Source organism: Triturus cristatus, chromosome 9 (assembly GCF_964204655.1).
Source record: "Triturus cristatus chromosome 9, aTriCri1.1, whole genome shotgun sequence".
Taxonomy (NCBI): domain Eukaryota; kingdom Metazoa; phylum Chordata; class Amphibia; order Caudata; family Salamandridae; genus Triturus; species Triturus cristatus.
The window spans coordinates 1,272,552,878-1,272,578,423 of NC_140592.1; the positions used below are offsets into that span (position 1 = coordinate 1,272,552,878).

A 25,546-nucleotide genomic window follows, 5' to 3' on the forward strand; every position below is an offset into this window, starting at 1 on the left:
CTTGTTTAAACTACATTTATGTTTGTTTTGATCAAGATCTGGTAGCTTGTGTTTGCTAATTCCCTTTTTTCTCCAGTCTGCTCTCATAACTCTTTTTATTCCCAGGGAAGGCTCACTTGGGGACCGTACTTGTGGTTTTACATGATCCGCATGGCGACATCCACCCTTACAGGTACGTTCAGGTGTATGGAGGGAGGACTTGGGTCTCGAGTAATGTGCAAGAGGCTGTGCTTCAATGGGTTTAGCTGTAATCCTTTCCTGTGTTTTGTCTGCATTCTGGTAAATACAACAGGCAGTATTTTCACCAGGTGAAACTGCACAGTGCTGCTCTTTTATCTTTTCACAATAGTTTGCTCACTAAAGTCACAAAGCTTGAATTCTCATGCATGGTGCCTACATGCGTCCAAGACATCTCCCTACAGCCAGCGCATCACCTGTCAAAGCCATTGCAGACTGGCAGGTGGATACTAAGGGTGGGCGTAATGTGTGTAAGGGACCTACGCGGAGAGGCACGGAGATGAAACCAATCTCCGCACTCTCCGCATAGTTCCCTTACGCACATCCCGCCCGCCTTAAATACATTCGAATAACAATTGTTAAGAGTAACCTTACCTTATCGGCAGCGTCCCCAGGCTCTGATCCTTCTGCAGCGCGTCGTCTTCTGCGAACTGCGCATGCGCGGGAGCCCGCACATGCTCATTCCTGCCGAGGAAGGCTGAAGGGCAAATCTCCGCACGTTCCGTGGGCAGAACGGAGTTGTCCGCCCACCCTTAGTGGATACCACTGCAAAAGGCACATCTGTAACAGATCCTTGACCCTCAGGAGGGCTTCTGCACTATTATACGTCTTCTCAAGGCTGTTTGCACTCTCAATGTGACAAACATACATGAGAGACTGTACGTGCATTACGAATGGATCAATCTCATGTTCATAGCATGTGGCTGTCCACGGATACTTGGTGTGACACTTCGGGCAGTTCCACAATGGAGTCCTTTCCATCATGGATAGAAGATTGTCGGGTGTCGAACTGCAGAGAATACCCCTGAGTTGTGAAGCCCCGAATGGGTGTGGAGAAGTCTTCGTCGTGGAACCGGATGAGGGTGCAAACCGCTTCCATACGAAGAGAAGACACAACAATTATTTACACCGAAGTGTCTGGAGTATTCGAACGGGCCCGGCGACTGCAACACGAGACGTCAACCCACAGCTTGGTAAGAACAAGTCTGAACCCTATGGCGGAAAAAAAAGCAATCTAACAATGAAGTCAATAAGAATGATCAGAAATAGGTGGTCACTATACCTGGTGACTCGAATAGTTGTTTGAAGATAAACAAGTTGAACATATCCTATCCCAACACTAGATGGCATAAGTATGTTCTGCATGTGTATCTAAAGCACTACATGCCACAAACAGTTCTTACAGGGTAAGTAACATTTTCCTTACAGAATGACCAAAAAATGGGGAAAAGGCACTTAATACAAACACCAGTCACTATTTCAGTCAATTCTGTAAAGTCGACCACCGCAAATTAATTTACACGTGGCTGCTCTTCTGTCCCCTCTCAAGTAACTTTGCAAGTCCCGGTGTCCCCTCTCAAATCTAATCAGAGTTCCAGGTGTCCCCTATGAAGTCCAATCACCGGTCCTGGAATCCCCTCTGGCATCTATTCCAAGCCCCAGTGTCTCCTCTGGAGTCCATTCGCGGTCCTAGTGTCTCCTCTGGAGTCCATTCGTGTGTTCCAGTGTCCCCTCTGGAGTCCATTCGCGGGTCCCAGTGTCCCCTCTGGAGTCCAGTCACGGGACCCCGAGTCTTCTCTGGCGTCTAGTCATGGGTCTAAGTAGCCCCTCTGGCACCATTCACAGGTCCCAGTGTTCCCTCTTGAGTTCAGTCACAGGTCCGGGTGTCCCTTCTGGTGTACAGGTGCAACTCCCAGTGTCTCCTCTAGAGTCCAGTTGTGGTTCCTATCATCTTATCTGGTGTCCAGTCCTGGGTCCCGAAGTACCCTCTGGAGTCCAGCCACGGGTCCCAGTGTCCTTCTTAGAGTCCAATTACAGGTCTCAGTGGCCCCTCAGGAGTGCAGTCGCAGGTTTCTAGTTTTCAGTGGAGTCCAGTTGGTGCCCCCTTTGTCCCCTCTGGAGTCTAGTTGCAGGCACCTGTGTCCCCCATGGAGTCCAGTTGCGGGCCCCTCTGTCCTCCATGGAGTCAAGTTGCGGGCCTGTTCCCCACTGGAGTCCAGTTGTGGGCTCCTGTATCCCTCTTGTAGTCCAGCTGTGGACCCTGTAACCCAGCTGTGGGCGCCTATATCCCTCCTGGAGTCCAGCTGTGGGCCCCTGCATCCCTCCAGGAGTCCAGTTGCAGGCCGCTCTGTACCCATTGGAGCCTTATTGTGGGCCCCTCTGGTGTCCGGTTGCGGGCCCCTGTGTCCCCACTGGTGTCTGGTTGCAGGCCCCTGGGTCCCTTCTGGTGCCCGGTTGCGGGCCCCTGTGTCCCCTCTGGCGCCCGGTTGCGGGCCCCTGCGTCCCCTCTGGTGCCCGGTTGCGGGCCCCTGTGTCCCCTCTGGTGTCCGGTTGTGGGCCCCTGTGTCCACTCTGGGGTCCGGTTGCGAGCCCCTTTGTCCCCTCTGGAGTTCGGATGCAAGCCCCTGTGTCCCTTCTGGGATCCGGTAGCGGGCCCTCTGGGGTCCGGTAGCGGGCCCCTGTGTCCCATCTGGGGTCTGGTTGCGGGCCCCTGTGTCCCCTCTGGGGTCTGGTTGCGGGCCCCTGTGTTCCCTCTGGGGTCTGGTTGCGGGCCCCAGTGTCCCCTCTGGGGTCCCGTTGTGGGCCCCGGTGTCCCCTCTGGGGTCCCGTTGTGGGCCCCGGTGTCCCCTCTGGGGTCCCGTTGTAGGCCCCGGTGTCCCCTCTGGGGTCCCGTTGTAGGCCCCGGTGTCCCCTCTGGGGTCCCGTTGTGGGCCCCGGTGTCCCCTCTGGGGTCCCGTTGTGGGTCCCGGTGTCCCCTCTGGGGTCCCGTTGTGGGCCCCGGTGTCCCCTCTGGGGTCCCCGGTGTCCCCTCTGGGGTCCCGTTGTGGGCCCCGGTGTCCCCTCTGGGGTCCCGTTGTGGGCCCCGGCGTCCCCTCTCGGTCCCGTTGTAGGCCCCGGTGTCCCCTCTGCGGTCCGGTTGCAAGCCCCTGTGTCCCCTCTGGGTTTGTGTCGTGGGCTTCTGTCTCCTTTCTGGAGTCCTGTCGCAGGCCCCTGTCTCCTTCCTGGAGTCCTGTCGCAGGCCCCTGTCTCCTTCCTGGAGTCCTGTCGCAGGCCCCTGTCTCCTTCCTGGAGTCCTGTCGCGGGCCCCTGCCTCCCCTCTGGAGTCCTGTCGCGGGCCCCTGCCTCCCCTCTGGAGTCCTGTCGCGGGCCCCTGCCTCCCCTCTGGAGTCCTGTCGCGGGCCCCTGCCTCCCCTCTGGAGTCCTGTCGCGGGCCCCTGCCTCCCCTCTGGAGTCCTGTCGCAGGCCCCTGCCTCCCCTCTGGAGTCCTGTCGCGGGCCCCTGCCTCCCCTCTGGAGTCCTGTCGCGGGCCCCTGCCTCCCCTCTGGAGTCCTGTCGCGGGCCCCTGCCTCCCCTCTGGAGTCCTGTCGCGGGCCCCTGCCTCCCCTCTGGAGTCCTGTCGCAGACCCCTGCCTCCCCTCTGGAGTCCTGTCGCGGGCCCCTGCCTCCCCTCTGGAGTCCTGTCGCGGGCCCCTGCCTCCCCTCTGGAGTCCTGTCGCGGGCCCCTGCCTCCCCTCTGGAGTCCTGTCGCGGGCCCCTGCCTCCCCTCTGGAGTCCTGTCGCGGGCCCCTGCCTCCCCTCTGGAGTCCTGTCGCGGGCCCCTGCGTCCCCTCTGGAGTCCGGTCGCAGGGCTCAGTGTGCCCTCTAGAGTCCAGTCAGATGTCCCAATTTTCAGTGGAGTCTACTTACGGGCCCCTGTGTCCCCTCTGGAGTCCAGTTGACGGACCTCTGTGTCCCCTCTGGAGTCCAGTTGACGGGCCCCTGTATCCCCTCTGGATTCCAGTTGACGGGCCCCTGTGTTCCCTCTGGAATCCAGTTAACGGGCCCCTGTGTCCCCTCTGGAGTCCAGTTGACAGGCCCCTGTGTCCCCTCTGGAGTCCAGTTGACAGGCCCCTGTGTCCCCTCTGGAGTCCAGTTGACGGGCCCCTGTGTCCCATCTGGAGTCCAGTTGATGGGCCCGTGTGTCCCACCTGGAGTCCAGTTGATGGGCCCCTGTGTCCCCTTTGGTGTCCAGTTGCGTGCCCCTGTGTCCCCTCTGGGGTTCGGTTGTGGGCCCCTTTGTCCCCTTTAGGGTCCGGATGTGAGCCCCTGTGTCCCTTCTGAAATCCGGTAGCGGGCCCTCTGGGGTCCGGTAGCGAGCCCCTGTGTCCCCTCTGGGGTCCGGTAGCGTGCCCCTGTGTCCCCTCTGGGGTCCGGTAGCGTGCCCCTATGTCCCCTCTGGGGTCCGGTTGTGGGCCCCTGTGTCCCCTCTGGGGTCCGGTTGTGGGCCCCTGTGTCCCCTCTGGGGTCGTGTCACGGGCTCCTGTCTCCCCTCTGGAGTCCTGTTGCAGGCCCCGGTCTCCCCTCTGGAGTCCTGTCGCGGGCCCCTGCCTCCCCTCTGGAGTCCGGTCGCAGGGCTTAGTGTGCCCTCTAGAGTCCAGTCAGAAGTCCCAATTTTCAATGGAGTCTACTTGTGGGCCCCTGTGTCTCCTCTGAAGTCCAGTTGACGGACCCCTGTGTCTCCTCTGGAGTCCAGTTGATGGGCCCCTGTATCCCCTCCGGATTCCAGTTGACGGGCCCCTGTGTTCCCTCTGGAGTCCTTTTGCCGGCCCCTGTGTTCCCTCTGGAATCCAGTTGATGGGCCCCTATGTCCCCTCTGGAGTCCTGTCGCGGGCCCCTGCCTCCCATCTGGAGTCCGGTCGCTGGGCTCAGTGTGCCCTCTAGAGTCCAGTCAGAAGTCCCAATTTTCAATGGAGTCTACTTGCGGGCCCCTGTGTCTCCTCTGGAGTCCAGTTGACGGACCCCTGTGTCTCCTCTGGAGTCCAGTTGATGGGCCCCTGTATCCCCTCCGGAGTCCAGTTGTTGGGCCCCTGTGTCCCCTCCGGAGTCCAGTTGACGGGCCCCTGTGTCCCCTCTGGAGTCCAGTTGACGGGCCCCTGTGTCCCCTCTGGAGTCCAGTTGACGGGCCCCTGTGTCCCCTCTGGAGTCCAGTTGACGGGCCCCTGTGTCCCCTCTGGATGCCAGTTGACGGGCCCCTGTGTCCCCTCTGGATGCCAGTTGACGGGCCCCTGTGTCCCCTCTGGATGCCAGTTGACGGGCCCCTGTGTCCCCTCTGGATGCCAGTTGACGGGCCCCTGTGTCCCCTCTGGATGCCAGTTGACGGGCCCCTGTGTCCCCCCTTGAGTCCAGTTGACGGGCCCCTGTATCCCCTCCGGAGTCCAGTTGACGGGCCCCTGTGTCCCCTCTGGAGTCCAGTTGACGGGCCCCTGTGTCCCCTCTGGAGTCCAGTTGACGGGCCCCTGTGTCCCCTCTGGAGTCCAGTTGACGGGCCCCTGTGTCCCCTCTGGAGTCCAGTTGACGGGCCCCTGTGTCCCCTCTGGATGCCAGTTGACGGGCCCCTGTGTCCCCTCTGGAGTCCAGTTGACGGGCCCCTGTGTCCCCCCCTGGAGTCCAGTTGATGGGCCCCTGTGTCCCCCCTTGAGTCCAGTTGATGGGCCCCTGTGTCCCCCCTGGAGTTCAGTTGACGGGCCCCTGTGTCCCCCCTGGAGTCCAGTTGACGGGCCCCTGTGTCCCCCCTGGAGTCCATTTGACAGGCCCCTGTGTCCCCTCTGGAGTCCAGTTGCTGGCCCGAATGTTGCCTCTGGAGCCTAGCACAGTTTTCATTGGAGTCCAGTCGGAGTGCCCCCATAGAAGTCCTTTTTTGGTCCCGCCTAGCGATGCAGCGCATGCCGCGCTCGTCTCGGTGAGACCTATTATCGTCGGTTTTCCGTCGGAAGGGGGACAGATTTGCACGCGTACAGACAGGGGATGTGCACTCCCCTTACGCGTGCACATCTCCTGTCCCACGGCTCGCGGCGTTTTCCATCACCCGCTTTCACTTTCCCTCCCTCTCCACGTGATCTCCTCCCCGTCACAGAGTCTGCTTGTTATAGAGGCCTTGGTCACCCCAAAATGTAAATAAGGAAAAAATGGAGCACTTCAAGACACGAGTTAGATTCTATCAGGCTGGAATTGGTTTGGGGAGCACAGACGCACATGAGCGACTCCACAACATCTTGCCTTGTCTCACCAATTTGGGGTGGTGGGGCATAAAATAAGAGGCACAATTCCAAATAAAACCCAACACCGATGGAAATTCGCCCCTCCCCACCGCAAGCTGACAGGCAAAAGCGGAGCAAACAGTGCGACATGCGTAAACCACGCTGCTTTGGCGGTGTCCACCAGCCTCTCTGCGCCTGAAGTCGTCCGTTCCCTCTTACTTGTTTCAGGCCACAGGCTCGAGCTTCAGGGGGTGCGGGTTTCGGGGGACAGGGGGACAGGAAACAATGGAGAGCACGATACAGAAGCACGGCCCTGGTCCCTTCCCACTCTAACACTGCAGCTGCACCACCGCGTCTGCATGTTTCGGCGATGGCCGTGCCCTTCCACGTCCTCCGCTTCCTTCCTTCAAGTGTCAGGTGAGCGCACACACATATTCTGTAGTTCTGTTTGCCAAATACATCAAATGGAATGGCATATTACACACCATTTTTAGCGTAATAAAAGGCATTCATTTATTTTTATGACACTACATTTTCTTCTGTCCATGATCCAGGAAACATTTGGCGCGATTGACTCCAAGACCTGATGAAGATAAGTTCAAGATAGTCTATGAACACAAATGTGTGGATTAGATAAGGCATAATCAATAATAAATATATAAACAGATAAGGCAACAATACGATCATTTAACAAGAACAAGCTAAAACCCTAACTAATATTCTAGTATAGGAGGTCTGTAAATAAAATATTGTATAATGCAATTAAAGTTGGACCAAGTTTATCATTACAAATCCTTGGATAATGGCAAATGAGTTTTACGCACCAAGCAGTATGGCGTAAAATCGCTCGACTTTTTTCCTCACATACAATTTATATGACTTTGTAAAAATATCAAAGAGTGAATGAAAGATTATAACATGGTTACATTTATCTGTTGTAATCTGCGATAAAATTTCTCCAATGTCTATTTGCTCTCACTTTAAACAAATCTATGTCTAAGCTAAAGAAATTAGATGATTGACCTATCAAGAAAGTCAAGTAATTGGTTCTGGGCTTGGCACATATTTTTTTAGGTCGAGCATTCAAGACCTTTTGTATACACTTTAGTATATACTTATTATATACTTATATGTACTTTGTGGGCTCTGGAGATCAGCCCTAGGACTTGTCTGCTTCCGCTTATGGACTCTTTTTTTCTGTTCACCTGCCTCTATTTAACTGTCTTGATAGTAAACGACCAGCAGAGGTCAGTAAAATACCAGAATTGCTTTCTGCTGAGGGACTTTCTTTTTTTTATTTCTCTGGCAACTGCCTCTATTTAACTTTCTTGATGGAAAAAGACCAGCAGAGGTCAGTAAAATACCAGAATCACTTCAGCATTCTCTAGGTTCCAGTCCAAAGAAATTGTCTTCCACGAGCACCCGTAGACAATAATATTTTTTTCAAATCTTGTATTTTCAGTGATATGACCACCAAAGGCCTTGATTTTATCATAAAAATGGAGCTTTGGACTATACCATTTCCTACGAAAGACAATATTTCTCTCCATGTGTTCCCATACCTGGCGTGTCATGCAGTTTGCTGCTCACTTTCCCTCCATGTCAAAGAACAGTAGATGTTTCAGCAACTAGGCTAATGTGCTGCATAGCTAAATACATATAAGGTCCCAAAGGCGAGACCGATTGCATTGCAAATGCTTCTTTAAGCCTCAGTGGGCCTGATGATGTCCTGTTGGGAGTTCTAATGTCCCCACTGAAGTCCAATCACAGGACCCAGTGTTCCCATTGGAATCCAGCCACAGATTACAGTATTCAGCGGTGTCCAGTTGCGATTTCCAGTTTTTAGTCCAGTCCCAGTGTTCAGTGGAGTCCAGTCTCTGGTCCCAGTGTTCACTGGAGCACAGGCTTGGGTTCCAGTGTTCAGTGGAGGCCAGTCTCGGGTCCCAGTGTTCAGTGTAGTCCAGTCTCGGGTCCCAGTCTTCGGTGGAGTCCAGTCTCGGGTCCCAGTCTTTGGTGGAGTCCAGTCCGGGTGTTTGGTGGAGTCCAGTCTCTGGTCCCAGGGGTTTGGTGAAGTTCAGTCTCGGGTCCCGGTGTTCGGTGGAGTCCAGTCTCGGGTCCCAGGGGTTCGGTGGAGTCCAGTCTCGGGTCCCGGTGTTCGGCGGCAGAGTCCAGTCTCCGGTCCCGGTGTTAGGCGGCGGAGTCCGGTCTCAGGTCCCGGTGTTTGGTGGAGTCCGGTCTCAGGTCCCGGTGTTTGGTGGAGTCCGGTCTCAGGTCCCGGTGTTAGGTGGAGTCCGGTCTCAGGTCCCGGTGTTAGGTGGAGTCCGGTCTCAGGTCCCGGTGTTAGGTGGAGTCCGGTCTCAGGTCCCGGTGTTAGGTGGAGTCCGGTCTCAGGTCCCGGTGTTAGGTGGAGTCCGGTCTCCGGTCCCGGTGTTAGGTGGAGTCCGGTCTCCGGTCCCGGTGTTAGGTGGAGTCCGGTCTCCGGTCCCGGTGTTAGGTGGAGTCCGGTCTCCGGTCCCGGTGTTAGGTGGAGTCCGGGCTCCGGTCCCGGTGTTAGGTGGAGTCCGTTTTCAGGTCCCGGTGTTAGGTGGAGTCCGGTCTCAGGTCCCGGTGTTAGGTGGAGTCCGGTCTCAGGTCCCGGTGTTAGGTGGAGTCCGGTCTCAGGTCCCGGTGTGAGGAAATATGAATTTTGTGATCAGTTATGTCCCCTATCGTAGACCCCAACGGCTCCATGTGCATGCTATAAGTACATGTATGTTCCCTCCAGTTCCAGTTTTGAAGACGCAAATACATGTGCGTCCACCGTCAACATGTATCTTTCAGATCCGCCATGAACGGGTCAGATATTCCATTCCTAAGTATGAAAGGCCATCGACTTTATGTGGTTCACTTTCCACATTTTACAGATTCAGGCGAGTAGGCCCAGAATTCTGTCATCAAGCCTTTTCCTGCTTTCTGCCTCTGAAAGCTCCAGTCTGAGCCTGCATCTGTATCCATGAACTTTGTCCTACTCCCTGCGCGGCTAACGGTGCCTGATCCAGCCTGTTGCCTGCCAAAAGCTGTATTTCACCTTCAAGATTATCTGCTCCGCTCCTCATCCGATGCATTCCTGTCTAGTAGTTTAGGTAAACATTCCTCCAGCTACCGTGCAAAGGGCCAGGCCTCGCTGTCCTCTTGCAAGTAATTCATAGCCCCCGTTACCATGGAATATTCCTACCCCCTCGCATCTCATGTAGACACTTAGACGCTTGTACACGCACTAACAGTCAGTATAGAATAGATTCTATCCTAGAGACCTTTCCTTTTGGATAACACAGTTCTTTAAACATAGGATATTAGATATGATTTGGGATTAGGTTGACATGACCCCCCAGACTTCTGTCTCCACATGTAGAGCTAAATGTCAAGTCCCCTTCACCCTCTAGTTGCACGTCAATCACACGTCATGCGGCTGCGCACGCATCTCTGCCAAATATTTCTGCTGACATTGCAGGATTCTCTTATGGATCCACCCACTTGTGACATCATGTATAATGACGTTATCTTAGTTACGCCCATATGTCCGCCTCTTTAGTTACGTATGCACATTTTATCTGTATTATCAGCTGTTACGCCTCTTGCATCTGTTTCACTGTAATGCATTTCCTATAAAAATGATTATCTGTCAATAATGTATGCCCTTCCTTCCTGAACTTTCGTGGTGATGGAATAGAAGCCTGCAATTCGAATTGTATTTCCTTTGTCAAGGAATAAAGCCTTTTTAGAACCTCTAATACCACGGATTCTGCCTCTTATATTTACTGAGTTATTCTTACTAGACTTTACCGCATAAAAAATAGTACCGGTAATGAAATATTTACCACATAAATTGGCGCCCGAATAGGGACACTTTCTCATCTCACGCGCCGGCGGTGCGTTGCAGGCCCGGTCTCCTGCCACAGCTGAACGGACAAAAACGCGTACCTGCAGGATTTCCTGTATCTCCCTCCGGCCAAGCGGAGGCGACTGAGGCTGCGATCAACACCCAGACGAGGCGGTGAGAAGTGCGAAGTATCCCGACCAGAGCCTAGCTGAGAGAGCAAGATCCGAGGTATACAGAGGCCCGCCAGGTTCCGAAGTTCCGAGCCCAGTCGAGTCGAGTCCAGTCCGGTCCAGTTTCAGTTCCGTTCCGAGGCCTTCCGTTCCGAGCTACCCGGTGAGTACCATTACCGGGGAGGCATTTAACGTGCACATAGTCTGTGCCGGTCAAGACGGGTTTGGGTACACAAATCCGGTCTGCACTGTTTCAGCAGTGTATCTGTACTGTTTAGCAGTATATCTAGTATGTCTTGCATATAAATCAGTATTATCTAGTGTCAGTATTATGTCATTAACTAGTTTTCTATTAGTTATCATCGTTCGTAAAACTGTTAAGTGTTAAATGTTTTAATACGTTCTATATATTGTGGTGTGAATGATTGTTCATTATTGTGTTTACTGTATAAAGTGTGTTCTATCAACCATCTAAAAATGCCGCTCTTTTCGAAATTAAGACAGATCAAAACTAGAAAAGGGGTACTCGAAGAAGCTGTTCCCATCCCACCTAGGGACACTCCAGGATATTTTATGTATCATAAACATGGCCTAGATGCCGTATTATTTCTTGATTTATGGGTGGACTACACCAAGGATTTGCCAGAAAATCAGAGATGACCCGCAGCGGGGACCTGGGATGCAGATTGCATCATGAGAGTAGAAGAAGAATTATGGAAAAAGAAAGCCAGACAGTCACAGAAAGATGCCATTGAATTATGGCGTAAAGAATCATATAGACGTACAGAAAAAGCGCTCAGACAGGAAGAGAAAGGTAGAGAGAATTCAAATAAAACCCGAGAAAATCTATTAATTGAGGAAGGTACCCGAGTAAACTCAGAACAAGTAGATAGACAAAGAAACACTCTTATGAATGGTATGTATCCTCTTCTGGCCGAAGGGTTACCTAAGGCTACCCCGGAAATACCAAAAGACTTAACTCCTCCATTGCTCCCGATAAAAGCACATCCCAAAACGCATCCCAAAACAGCAAAGGACGTTTTCCTTTCCTCCTATTTAGATGACGTAGCTCCCGAGTATGCTAATGCCATACCACCCACACCGCTTGCCGATGGTGTTCAACACCAAGAGCATCCGTCTGTACCCCCGCAACAACAAACTCCTACGCAAGTCCCAACAGGTCCGTCCGTTTCTACAGTTTTTCCCGCATCTACAATCTCTATCCTACGTCCAACGAATCCTTTCTTGCCCAGCACCTCAGATGGTGCTACAGGAGGTACGACAGACATGTTTGCCACACCGCCGCGAAATAAACAGACCCTTAGAGATTTAGCACTCCAACGTACACCCCAACTAGCGACATCCGACATGTTTAAAGAACAGCTTGTAGATTGTAGATACGACCCAGTACCAGGTAAACAGGACAAATTACTAATATCATCACTACGTATACGACGAGCTACATTATATTTAATGACGATACCAGGAATGGTTGAACACCTAGACAATATATATCGCGTTGTCCAAACAGGGCGAGGTCCAGAAAGTATTAACGAAGCTATGGAATACCAGAAAGTGGATGTACAAAGACAACTACTCCGTTTTTTCATAAATTGCGTAATTAGGAATCAAGACAGGCCTGGGGAAGATCACGATACCATGCAAAGACTTGCCAAATGGGGTCAGAACATATCAGAAGAGAAACATGATAGACAGGCGTGTATAATCGCCATGTATCGAAAGATTCGTAAGGAAGTAGAACGAATACATAAAGAAAGACGAGAAGCAGACAGAGTTGAATCAGAGGAAGAGGAGGAGCAAGAATCAGAACAATTAGAAACGATAGCTTATGTAAGTAGAGGAAGACCCCATAATAATACTAGAGGCTTCAATGATCCGATACGTCCGATACGTCCAGAATGCAATAGACATTTTCCAAACCCTATGTTAAATACAAGATCCCCGGAACACCTATTTCAAGCCGCTGATAAATCACTACGAGATCGAAGGGGGTACCACATGCTCGATTCCATGGACGAACAAGAATTAGCCAGGTCATCAGCACAATGGGCTGACAGTCCCAGCGAATACAATGATGATGTACTTGCACACACGTTTCTGAATCTTGACCCATACGAACAGCGTTTAGCTAGTATATACATGATTCAACACCTCCTTATATTATATAAAAGCCAACACTCCGATCCAGGACCCTTACCTGACATATTGACAGAACTACTCACGAATATATGGAGAGGGTCAGGTACTGATTTGATTAAAGAAATTCTAGAATTTCGAAACCAATATTTAACTTTCGTATGCCCAGAACACGTTCCAGTTCCCATCATGGGAAGAAAAATGTATCACATAGATAGACAGAACCCGTTACGCGAAGTACACCCAATCAGAGGTGACGGTAATAACTTTACACGCGTGTTTGTGTACACGCCTATAACTAAAATGGAATTATTAGAAATGAAGAAAGTAGTACCCAGCCATGACAAGGATCCAGCAGGTTTCCACCGTGAGATAAAAGACATGTTACTCATGGGAGAGTATACCTACCCTGACATTATGAAAATATTAAAAGTCCTATTACCCGCCGGTGTTTATGAGAAACTCAAAGAAAAGGAATGGGAGGTGGGAGACCAAAAGATAGATTGGACAGCATTAGAAAACGAAGAAAGGGCCCGAGCTGCAGGAGCAGGGCTTGGGGAAAAGACTACAGCACTACCAGGGCTATTAGTACAGGTACTGCCACGTTTATTAACTACGAAAAAGGAAGACTGGGGTGCAATATCAGCCTGTAAACAAAAGCCAGATGAAGACACTAGTGATTTCTATTCCCGATTTGAAAAATGTTTTGGTATAAATAGTGGCATAAAAGCCAGTAGTGAGTCATATCCACATCTGTTTGTGACAAAATTAGTTGAAAATTCTCTGCTGCAAGTCAAGAATAGAGTATTGAAATTCGAAAGTACCTGGCAAGGTAATACCCCATCACAGATGTTACAGATGTTACAATATCACCACAATAGAATTAGAGAAGAACAAGAACATGAACAAAGACGTATGAAAGATACAAAAATGAAAATGCTTGTTGCTCAGTCAGTTCCAGCCGATGGTCATCAAAAGGGTGATTCCGCAGGTCCAACGAAAGGGACATGCAACTATTGTAAACAACAAGGTCATTATATACACGATTGTCCAGTCCTGAAACATAATATTGCCACAGGTAGAACCCAGGAAAGACCACGTCCACCTAGACAGGATCAGAATCAACAACAAATCCCTCAACATGCACAACCTAGGTTAGCTCCGCAACAATTAGCTCCGCAACAGGCAGCTCCACAACAGACCGTAGCACCACCACAAGCGCAGCCTATTGCTGCAACACAAGCAACGACACAACAGATGTATCAGTATGCACAAGCAGATTATCCCGATTATCAGCGATACACATGAAATAGCCTAGAGAGGGAAGTTGGCTTACCCCTTATAGAGGTTCCTGTAGACCAAGAGGGACCTTATGTACATAGTGAACTATTAGGGGAAGACAGAAAGTTTTTACTTGATACAGGGGCAAGCAGAACAACTATAAGACGCAGTGAAGTTCCAGGGGCACCCCTCTCAGGCTCACAAAATATTTCCCTTGGATTCTCAGGAAAACCTATAATCAATGACGTAACACAACCTCTTCCACTTACGGTCGGTCCATTGACACGTACTACAGATTTATTGCTTACTAAATCATGTCCAGAAAACTTGTTGGGTATAAAAACATTGAAAGCTCTAGGAGCCATAATATGTTGTTCTCCGGAAGGAGTACGACTATTTTTACGTGACTTTAAAGGTCACTACGTGTCCAGAGACATGGATCACCGACTGCAGAATTTACCTACACATTTATGGGCACAAGGCCCCACTGATGTTGGTTGCATGAATATTACACCATATCGTGTCACACTAAAAACAGGAGTAGTACTACCACGAATGCGCCAATACAAGTTACCACCAGATGCTGTAGTGGCTTTGCTGCAAATCATTGACGAGCTCATTGCACAAGGAGTGGTTGTCGAAACCGACTCCAATGTATGTAATTCCCCGATAATTCCGATTCTTAAAAGAACGGATCCAAAAGCACCACCAGTATATCGATTAGTTATTGATCTGCGCGAACTAAATAAATGCATTGTACCACAATACCCTGTGGTCCCAGATATCTCTTCATTACTCACCGCTATTGACTCAGAAGCAACGTTTTTCACTGTAATTGATCTCAAGAACGCTTTCTTTAGCGTCCCAATAGATCCGGAAAGTCAATATCTGTTCGGATTCAGTTTAAACGGACGAAGTTTTAAATTCACACGCGCACCTCAAGGATTTACAGAAAGCCCCAGCATCTATAGCCAAGCACTGAAACGAGAACTTGACAGTATCCACATGCCAGCTAACACTGCCTTGCTTCAATATGTCGATGATCTGCTGATCACCGCCCGAAGCGAACCTGAATGTGAAAAAGCGTCACTGACGGTTTTAAAATTTCTGGCCGACAAGGGGCACAAGGTGTCCCCTTCTAAGCTGCAATTCTGTGTCCAGCGAGTTGTTTACCTTGGGCACTCGCTGTCCAAGGAGGGAAGGCAGCTTACACCTGATCGCATCCAGTTAATTGCTAACATGGCACCACCCAAGACACAAAAGGAGGTGCCGGCTTTTATAGGCCTCACTTCATACTGTAGGCAGTGGATCCCTCAATATGCATTTCTAGCAAAACCACTCATCCAGTTGACAACACAGGAGGCAGCCACATCGACTGTCCTCCCTTGGAACCAAGAACATACACATGCCTTTGAAAGCTTAAAGAAAGCTTTATGCCAAGCACCTGTTTTAGCAACACCAAGTTACAGTACACTCTTTGTTACAGAACGCGACGGTACTGCCTTGTCAGTACTCACTCAGGAACAAGCAGGATCACACAAACCATGTGCTTATTTCTCTAGTACATTAGATCCAGTAGCTCAGGCTCTTCCTGCGTGCCTGAAATCGGTGGCAGCAACAGCTTTAGCAATCAGACAAAGCGATGCCATAGTGTTAGGACATCAATTGACAGTACAAGTACCACACGCAGTAGAGGTTCTCTTGAACCGCACACAAACACAACACTTGACTATAGCGAGACTCACGGGTTACGAATTAACATTGTTTCAGCCACACATAGAAATCAGACGTTGTAATACGTTAAATCCTGCCACACTGTTGCCAGTAGGCGGAACAGATCCATTGGCACATGATTGTGTCGAAGTCATTACTATCACGACGAAACCCAGACAAGACTTGACAGATATCCCTTTGTCAGATCCAGACTTGACATTGTATGTAGATGGGTCATGTATGAGAACAAGTACAGGAGAGTTAGTGGCCGCTTACGCAGTCACAACAGACACTGAAGTCATTGAAACAAATTGTATTAACACTCTGTCAGCTCAAGCAGCAGAGCTCATCGCTCTGACACAAGCCTGTATTCAAGCCCAAAATAAGAAAGTCAACATATACACAGATTCACGTTATGCATTCGGAGTCGTCCATGACTTCGGCGTACTGTGGCGAGAGAGAGGTTATTTAACTTCTCACGGTGCCCACATCCAACACGGACCCCTCATTCAAGCCCTATTAGATGCGATTCATCTACCTACTACAATATCGATTATGAAATGCAAAGCCCATACAAAAGTTACCGATATCATTTCTTAGGGTAATGACCTAGCTGACAGAACAGCTAAACAGACTGCTCAGAATCAGACTCATACAACTGACGCGACAAAGACAATAGTTCCGACACCAACACATTGCATGACAGTTAAGGATCCCGCCCTTGATGTAATTGACATACAGACACATGCTACACCAGAAGAAATAAAGAAATGGACTGAATTAGGAGGGATCCAAACGGATCAAGGATGGATGACGAAGGAAAAATCTATATGGTTTCTTCCCGACTCCATGGTTCAAGTCATCATTAACACAATACATAGTCCAGCGCACCTAGGAGAAAAAGCTATGCTAGACAGCATTCAACACATTTGGTTCAACAAACACTTGCGAGCAGCAGCTAAACAGAAAGTACGTACCTGTATGATATGTTGTCAGTTTAATCCAGGTAAAAGCATCCCCGTAGAGCAGGGTGGATTTCAACCTCCCGATCATGCTTTTGAAGTCCTCCAGATGGATTATATCCAGATGGAACGATGTCGAGGATTCAAATATGTTCTCGTAGTTGTCTGTGCTCTTTCCCGTTGGACAGAAGCCTACCCGGTTTCAGATTACACTGCCCCGACTACTGCCAAACAGTTAGTTCGAGAATTCTTCCCACGGTACGGTTTACCACGTGTTGTCTACTCAGATAACGGCCAGCCGTTCTCATCCGAACTAATGAAACACGTTTCCCTTTTGTTAGGCTACCAATGGAAATTCCACTGTGTCCGACATCCCGAGGCAGCAGGTCTTGTGGAACGCCATAATCAAACTCTGAAAATTAGATTGTCCAAAATATGTAGGGAAAAAGGTGTCGATTGGATAGTAGCCTTACCAGTTGCGCTCTTTTACATGAGAATGGTAGCACATTCTCGAACAGGGCTATCCCCATACGAGGTGATCTTCGGTAGACCACCAAATATGTGGGGGACGCCTATACCTCGCAAAATCACTGATGTTGACTGTAATATGCTGACAGATTACCTGGCTTCCTTGATGTCTGCACTACAATCTTGTCGTTCACAGGTAGCTGCAGCTTTTCCCGATAATACTGAGGTGAAGCCCCATGACGTGGTTCCTGGTGACCTGGTTCTGGTCCGGAATTTCGACCGGAAGACCCAACTGGAGCCTAGGTGGAAGTCGCCGAAGCTTGTTCTACTAACTACAAGGACAGCCGTGAAGATCGAGGGACGTAAAGGGTGGTTGCACTCGAGTCATATCAAGAAATTTTATGGACTACCATCTAGTGTGAACGCTCAGCCCTGCATTCCCTCACAGACAGACTCAAAGCTCCCCTTGGTTGAACTAACAAACCCTGAACTTTATAAACTGAAGTTAAGGTCTAGCAAGTCAGACAATTTGATTGTTTAAGTCCTCTCCAAGGTGAATCGGTTGAATTTGTCCCTGACATGTATCCTCTAGACCGGAATAGAGAAAGAAATCAACAGATGCAGCTTAAAAGGCATGCGTATTGTAAATCACTTCGTAGTCACTGCACAGTAACATTATTAATTTTGTTTTTTCTAAGTCTTCTGATCATCATTTCCAGCATACTATTGCACATGTATTACCCTATTCTTAAGCGTGCTTACAATGTAACTGCAGAACATTCTTTTAGCGAATTACCTCCGCATGAGTTGTCCTATAAATTTGCGCTGCGCAATAACACATTCATTAGTATGTTACATCATTCCCATCAGACCAGCAATGCCACAAATTGTTGGATATGTAGCCGACTCCCTCCCTATCAGAACTATAAGGGAGTTTTGCCCCTCTTTCCCTATCCGTTCACACACAATGGCTCCTGTGGAGCATGGTTTAGTTTGATTAATTCCCTAGATTCAAATTCCGCAGTTTATCAAGACAACTGGGTATGGGGAAACCTGAACCTAGTTTTGCTTAAAGTCTGCTACCCTAACAAGGAGGGACTTCCCAAAAGAACAGGAACTGATCTAGAAAATGAAGTATATGGATTAGGTAATTTTACACTTAACCTCATGATCTTGAACGTTGAATCTGAAGCTACACCAATCTTGCCCGCCATGTCAGTATTCCCAGTAAAAGGGGAATTATGTGTAAGAAAGAATGGTTCCATACACATGGGCCATAGTAAATGCACCATTGTAATAAAATTCAGTGATCAAGGCAAGTCTACATTTAAAGCTTCCCGTCATTCCTACTTCATATGTGGCCAGACCGCATATATACGTCTACCTCTAGACTGGGATGGTACCTGTTACATAGCATTCCTTCTGCCACCTGTTTTCCTAGCTCCTCCTGATTATCATAGAAATACCCATTTAGTACACAATAGACAGCAGAGAGATCTCCAAATTGTCGATTACACTGAAACAGCATGGGAGCAATACACAGATTTCAATAAAGGTTTCTTTCCCTATATAGGTACAGTTACTAATAGTAAGCTGATACGTAGATTAACCAGAACCCTTGAAGCAGTAGTGAACGAGACTACTTCCGCCTTAGGCAATTTAACAGAAGAGCAGTCTGCTATGCGGATTGTTGTGCTTCAAAATCGTCTTGTCCTTGACGTCATCCTGGCCGATAGGGGCGGAGCTTGTAGGGTCATCGGATCAAGTTGCTGCGTTTTCATACCAGAAAATTCGCCGTCAGTATATAAAGCCATAACTCGCCTTCATAAGATTGTGAGCCAGATACACCAGAGTCCAGGCACCTGGACTTGGTCCGGTTGGTTTTGGAGCGTGTTGTCAGCCTGGGGATGGAGAATCCTATCCTTCCTAGGTTTTTTTTTTCCTCATACTATTCAGTTGCTGCTTATGTCTACAATGTGGGCCAGCGATTTGTGGTCTGTGTGCCACATCGTGTATCCCACATCCAAGTTTTCGTTCAAGATCCCGGAAGAAGAAAGAAGAACAAATGATGCTATATGAACAGATCGATGGATTGATGAAGATCGATATCTCCTGAGGGTCCGTAGGGGACAAGGAGGGAATGAGGAAATATGAATTTTGTGATCAGTTATGTCCCCTATCGTAGACCCCAACGGCTCCATGTGCATGCTATAAGTACATGTATGTTCCCTCCAGTTCCAGTTTTGAAGACGCAAATACATGTGCGTCCACCGTCAACATGTATCTTTCAGATCCGCCATGAACGGGTCAGATATTCCATTCCTAAGTATGAAAGGCCATCGACTTTATGTGGTTCACTTTCCACATTTTACAGATTCAGGCGAGTAGGCCCAGAATTCTGTCATCAAGCCTTTTCCTGCTTTCTGCCTCTGAAAGCTCCAGTCTGAGCCTGCATCTGTATCCATGAACTTTGTCCTACTCCCTGCGCGGCTAACGGTGCCTGATCCAGCCTGTTGCCTGCCAAAAGCTGTATTTCACCTTCAAGATTATCTGCTCCGCTCCTCATCCGATGCATTCCTGTCTAGTAGTTTAGGTAAACATTCCTCCAGCTACCGTGCAAAGGGCCAGGCCTCGCTGTCCTCTTGCAAGTAATTCATAGCCCCCGTTACCATGGAATATTCCTACCCCCTCGCATCTCATGTAGACACTTAGACGCTTGTACACGCACTAACAGTCAGTATAGAATAGATTCTATCCTAGAGACCTTTCCTTTTGGATAACACAGTTCTTTAAACATAGGATATTAGATATGATTTGGGATTAGGTTGACATGACCCCCCAGACTTCTGTCTCCACATGTAGAGCTAAATGTCAAGTCCCCTTCACCCTCTAGTTGCACGTCAATCACACGTCATGCGGCTGCGCACGCATCTCTGCCAAATATTTCTGCTGACATTGCAGGATTCTCTTATGGATCCACCCACTTGTGACATCATGTATAATGACGTTATCTTAGTTACGCCCATATGTCCGCCTCTTTAGTTACGTATGCAAATTTTATCTGTATTATCAGCTGTTACGCCTCTTGCATCTGTTTCACTGTAATGCATTTCCTATAAAAATGATTATCTGTCAATAATGTATGCCCTTCCTTCCTGAACTTTCGTGGTGATGGAATAGAAGCCTGCAATTCGAATTGTATTTCCTTTGTCAAGGAATAAAGCCTTTTTAGAACCTCTAATACCACGGATTCTGCCTCTTATATTTACTGAGTTATTCTTACTAGACTTTACCGCATAAAAAATAGTACCGGTAATGAAATATTTACCACAGGTGTTAGGTGAAGTCCAGTCTCTGGTCCCGGTGTTCGTCGGAGTCCGGTCTCTGGTCCCAGTGTTCGTCGGAGTCCGGTCTCTGGTCCCAGTGTTCGTCGGAGTCCGGTCTCTGGTCCCGGTGTTCGTCGGAGTCCGGTCTCTGGTCCCGGTGTTCGGCGGCAGAGTCCAGTCTCCGGTCCCGGTGTTAGGCGGCGGAATCCACAGGTCCCGGTGTTAGGCGGCGGAATCCACAGGTCCCGGTGTTAGGCGGCGGAGTCCAGTCTCAGGTCCCGGTGTTAGGTGGAGTCCAATCTCAGGTCCCGGTGTTAGGTGGAGTCCGGTCTCAGGTCCCGGTGTTCGTCGGAGTCCGGTCTCTGGTCCCGGTGTTCGTCGGAGTCCGGTCTCTGGTCCCGGTGTTCGTCGGAGTCCGGTCTCTGGTCCCGGTGTTCGTCGGAGTCCGGTCTCTGGTCCCGGTGTTCGTCGGAGTCCGGTCTCTGGTCCCGGTGTTCGTCGGAGTCCGGTCTCTGGTCCCGGTGTTCGTCGGAGTCCGGTCTCTGGTCCCGGTGTTCGTCGGAGTCCGGTCTCTGGTCCCGGTGTTCGTCGGAGTCCGGTCTCTGGTCCCGGTGTTCGTCGGAGTCCGGTCTCTGGTCCCGGTGTTCGTCGGAGTCCGGTCTCTGGTCCCGGTGTTCGTCGGAGTCCGGTCTCTGGTCCCGGTGTTCGTCGGAGTCCGGTCTCTGGTCCCGGTGTTCGTCGGAGTCCGGTCTCTGGTCCCGGTGTTCGTCGGAGTCCGGTCTCTGGTCCCGGTGTTCGTCGGAGTCCGGTCTCTGGTCCCGGTGTTCGTCGGAGTCCGGTCTCTGGTCCCGGTGTTCGTCGGAGTCCGGTCTCTGGTCCCGGTGTTCGTCGGAGTCCGGTCTCTGGTCCCGGTGTTCGTCGGAGTCCGGTCTCTGGTCCCGGTGTTCGTCGGAGTCCGGTCTCTGGTCCCGGTGTTCGTCGGAGTCCGGTCTCTGGTCCCGGTGTTCGTCGGAGTCCGGTCTCTGGTCCCGGTGTTCGTCGGAGTCCGGTCTCTGGTCCCGGTGTTCGTCGGAGTCCGGTCTCTGGTCCCGGTGTTCGTCGGAGTCCGGTCTCTGGTCCCGGTGTTCGTCGGAGTCCGGTCTCTGGTCCCGGTGTTCGTCGGAGTCCGGTCTCTGGTCCCGGTGTTCGTCGGAGTCCGGTCTCTGGTCCCGGTGTTCGTCGGAGTCCGGTCTCTGGTCCCGGTGTTCGTCGGAGTCCGTTCTCTGGTCCCCGTGTTCGTCGGAGTCCGGTGTCCGGCCCCCGTGTTCGTCGGAGTCCGGTGTCCGGCCCCCGTGTTCGTCGGAGTCCGGTGTCCGGCCCCCGTGTTCGTCGGAGTCCGGTGTCCGGCCCCCGTGTTCGTCGGAGTCCGGTGTCCGGCCCCGGTGTTTGGCGGAGTCCGGTGTCCGGCCCCTGTGTTTGGCGGAGTCCAGTCTCCGGCCCCTGTGTTTGGCGGAGTCCAGTCTCCGGCCCCTGTGTTTGGCGGAGTCCAGTCTCCGGCCCCTGTGTTTGGCGGAGTCCAGTCTCCGGCCCCTGTGTTTGGCGGAGTCCAGTCTCCGGCCCCTGTGTTTGGCCGAGTCCAGTCTCCGGCCCCTGTGTTTGGCCGAGTCCAGTCTCCGGCCCCTGTGTTTGGCCGAGTGCAGTCTCCGGCCCCTGTGTTTGGCCGAGTGCAGTCTCCGGCCCCTGTGTTTGGCCGAGTGCAGTCTCCGGCCCCTGTGTTTGGCCGAGTGCAGTCTCCGGCCCCTGTGTTTGGCCGAGTGCAGTCTCTGGTCCTAGTGTTCAGGGAGTCCAATTGCAGCGAGCATGAGCATTTGTACTAAAGAAGTGAGAGGTTTCTTAACGCTGCAGTTGTGGCTTTCTTCACTTTTACATCTTTGCTTCCATTTCATTTTGCCTGTACTTGTATATAAAAAAATAACAAACACAATTTAAAAGGTCCCTGATTGCGTTCTTTTGTTTTTTACGGTATTGATGTCTTTAATCTTTCCTCTCCTTTCAGATGTGGACCGTTTGGACCTAGTTTATTCTTTCTTTGTGTTTATTTGTACTACCTATTTGCATCTTCCACACATTTCAGCAAAGTTGAACTAAACGAAAAGGGGGTTATTATGTGTATTTTGCATTCCCATTGTGTATTTTATCACTTCGGGGTATCTGGCCTGAGGCCTATCTTAGTGCATCCTAAATTAATGAAGGCTGACTATAAGCGTCAAGCAGACCATCTGCTGTCCAGAATTTAAAAACAGCCCACCGTAGGCAAGCCTGGTCAGACTTTCAACAAGCCTGCTGCTCCAATACGCCATCACCATAACCTGCAGCACTCCTCTTTCAGTGTTTATGTCCGGTATAAGAACCGTGCCTAAATATGCACCTTTGGTTTTTCAATATTCTTTTGTGTCGTATCCTTTTCGGGCAGTGATGTATAATGTTTCCTTTCTCTTAGTGTGTGACTTCCTTGGGGAGAAAATCGCGTCCGTCCTTGGCATCAGCACTCCTAAGTACCAGTACGCCATTGACGAGTACTACAGGATGCAGAAAGAGGTGTGTGACTCCTTCTTTCAAATATACACAGGAGCCGACTACTGTGTCTACTTCCTTTACTCCTCTAAGTGGTCCTGCTTTTATATACTCATCTGTGCCCACTCTTTGGGGGTTCTCGTATGCATGTACTACTCTATCTCCCTCAAACACGTCTTGTTCTCCAACCTGGTCTCCTTCAGTCCCTAAGTAGAAAGATTCCCTCTGACTACCTTTTAGTTCCTTATCGCCTTGGGAGTCTCTAGACAATGCACAAATCTTTGTACACGTTTTCCAGTGTGTTTTCTACACTGGAATAAGCCAGTGGCCATCTTTCACCAGCGAATGCAGCTCCATTGCAGGAAGGGAACGTAGAGAGTGCCTGGCAATATAGAAACTTTCTAGCGCTCCCTGGCTTAGGCAGAACAGAGCCCTAGCATCCTGACGTAGGTAGAACATGGGCACCCTCTATACGGCTCTGACCAGGCAGAACACGGGCACCCTCCATAAGGCACTGACCTGGCAGAACACTGGCGCCCTCTATAGGCCCCTGACCAGGCAGAACACGGGCACCCTCCATAGGACCCTGACCAGGCAGAATACGGGCACCCTCCATAGGGCCCTGACCAGGCAGAACACGGACACACTCCATAGGGCCCTGACATAGGCAGAACACCAGCGAATGCAGTTGCATTGCAGGAAGGGAACGTAGAGAGTGCCTGGCAATATAGAAACTTTCTAGAGCTCCCTGGCTTAGGCAGAACAGGGCCATAGCATCCTGACATAGGTAGAACATGAGCACCCCCCATAGGATCCTGACACAGGCAGGACCCGGGCACCTTCCATAGGACCCTGACCAGACAGGACACGGGCACCCTCCATAGGTCTCTGACCAGGCAGGACACGGGCACCCTCCATAGGACGCCGACCAGACAGGACACGGGCACCCTCCATAGGGCTCTGAACAGGCAGAACACTGGCACCCTCCATAGGACCCTGACCAGGTAGGAGACTGGAACCCTCCATAGGACCCTGACCAGGCAGGACATGGGCACCCTCCATAGAGCACTGACCAGGCATAACACGGGCACACCCATACGGCCCTGACCCGGCAGGACACGGGCACCCTCCATAAAACCCTTGCCAGGCATAACACTGGCACCCTCCATAGGACCCTGACCAGGTAGGAGACGGGCACCCTCCAAAGGACCCTGACCAGGCACGACATGGGCACCCTCCATAGAGCACTGACCAGGCATAACACTGGCACACGCCATAGGGCCCTGACCAGGCAGGACACGGGCACCCTCCATAGAACCCTTGCCAGGCAGGTCATGGGCACCCTCCATAGGACCCTGACCAGGCAGGACAAGGGCATCCTCCATAGAGCACTGACCAGGCATAATACAGGCACACTCCATAGGGCCCTGATCAGGCAGAACACTGGCACCTTCCATCAGACCCTGACCAGGCAGGACAGGGGCACCCTCCGTAGGACCCTTGCCAGGCAGGACACGGGCACCCTATCATCACACATGAGCGCGCTCTGTAGACCCTCAGACGAAAGCTTGTGTCCCTTAAGCGCGCTCTGTAGACCCACTGATGGAAGCTCATCTCCCTTGAGTGTGCTCTGTAGACCCTCAGCCTGAAGCTTGTGTCCCCTGAGCCTGCTCTGTAGACCCTCCAGCCGAAGCTCATCTCCCTTGAGCGAGCTCTGTAGACCCTCCAGCCGAAGCTCATCTCCCTTAAGCGTGCTTCGAAGACCCTTCAGCCAAAGTTCATCTCCCTTGAGCGCACTCTGTAGACCCTCCAACGAAGCTCATCTCCCTTGAGCGCACTCTGTAGACCCTTAGCCTGAAGCTTATCCTCTGAGCCTGCTCTGTAGACCCTCCAACCGAAGCTCCTCTCCCTTGAGCGTGCTCTGTAGACCCTCAGCCTGAAGCTTGTGTTCCCCTGAGTGTGCTCTGAAGAAACTCTAGCCGAAGCTCATCTCCCTTAAGCGCGCTCTGTAGACCCTCAGACTAAAAGTTGTCTCCCTTGAGTGCACTCTGTAGACCCTCCAGCCAAAGCTCATCTCCTTTGAGCGTGCTCTGTAGACCCTCAGACGGAAGCTTGTGTTCCTTGAGCCTGCTCTGTAAACCCTCCAGCCGAAGCTCATCTCCCTTACGCGTGCCCTGAAGACCCTCCAGCCAAACCTCATCTCCCTTGAGCGCGCTCTGTAGACCCTTAGCTTGAAGACTGTGTCCCCTGAGTGTGCTCTGAAGACCCTGCGGCCGAAGCTCATCTCACATGAGCTCGCTCTGTAGACCCTCAGACGAAAGCTTGTGTCCCTTAAGCGAGCTCTGTAGACCCTCTGATGGAAGCTCGTGTCCCTTGAGCGTGTTCTGTAGACCCTCAGACTAAATCCTGTCTCCCTCAAGTGCGCTCTGTAGACCCACAGACGGAACCTCGTGTCCCTTGAGTGCCCTCAGTCCTCAGCTAAGATGTGCAGAGAGCCTGATCGTTCTGAGGTTGGAGAGTGAGTGATATGTCTGACTAGTCTCCCTTCTCTGTTCTTCCTTTCATGAGGTGAGATTATAGTCACTGTACTTTAGTGCTTTCGTAAGTTCTGTCTGTAGAGGGAGTTTAATCAGGGTTGTTCTCTGTGCTGGCACAGCCTATACTTTCCTTTAATACCAAACGCTGTCCGCCATCGTACCCAGTGCCTTACCCAGCTTCAGTTTTGCGAGCTGCAACCGAACCATATCTCTTGTGAGGACTCCTGCACCCACCCACCTCCCATCCGCTCTTCGGTGACTCATCT

The 25,546-nt window shown here is 51.0% G+C and overlaps 1 protein-coding gene across 2 annotated transcripts in view; it reads left to right on the forward strand.

The window, feature by feature from the left end:
* The window catches only part of FAM177A1 (family with sequence similarity 177 member A1), a 51,694-nt gene that overhangs the window by 20,197 nt on the left and 5,951 nt on the right, over positions 1-25,546 (forward strand). For both annotated transcript variants that reach the window (XM_085627436.1, XM_085627434.1), the window contains exons 3-4: positions 106-172; positions 22,670-22,767. In XM_085627436.1, the coding sequence (XP_085483562.1) occupies positions 106-172; positions 22,670-22,767 (165 nt within the window). The remainder of the gene's footprint in view (positions 1-105; positions 173-22,669; positions 22,768-25,546) is intronic.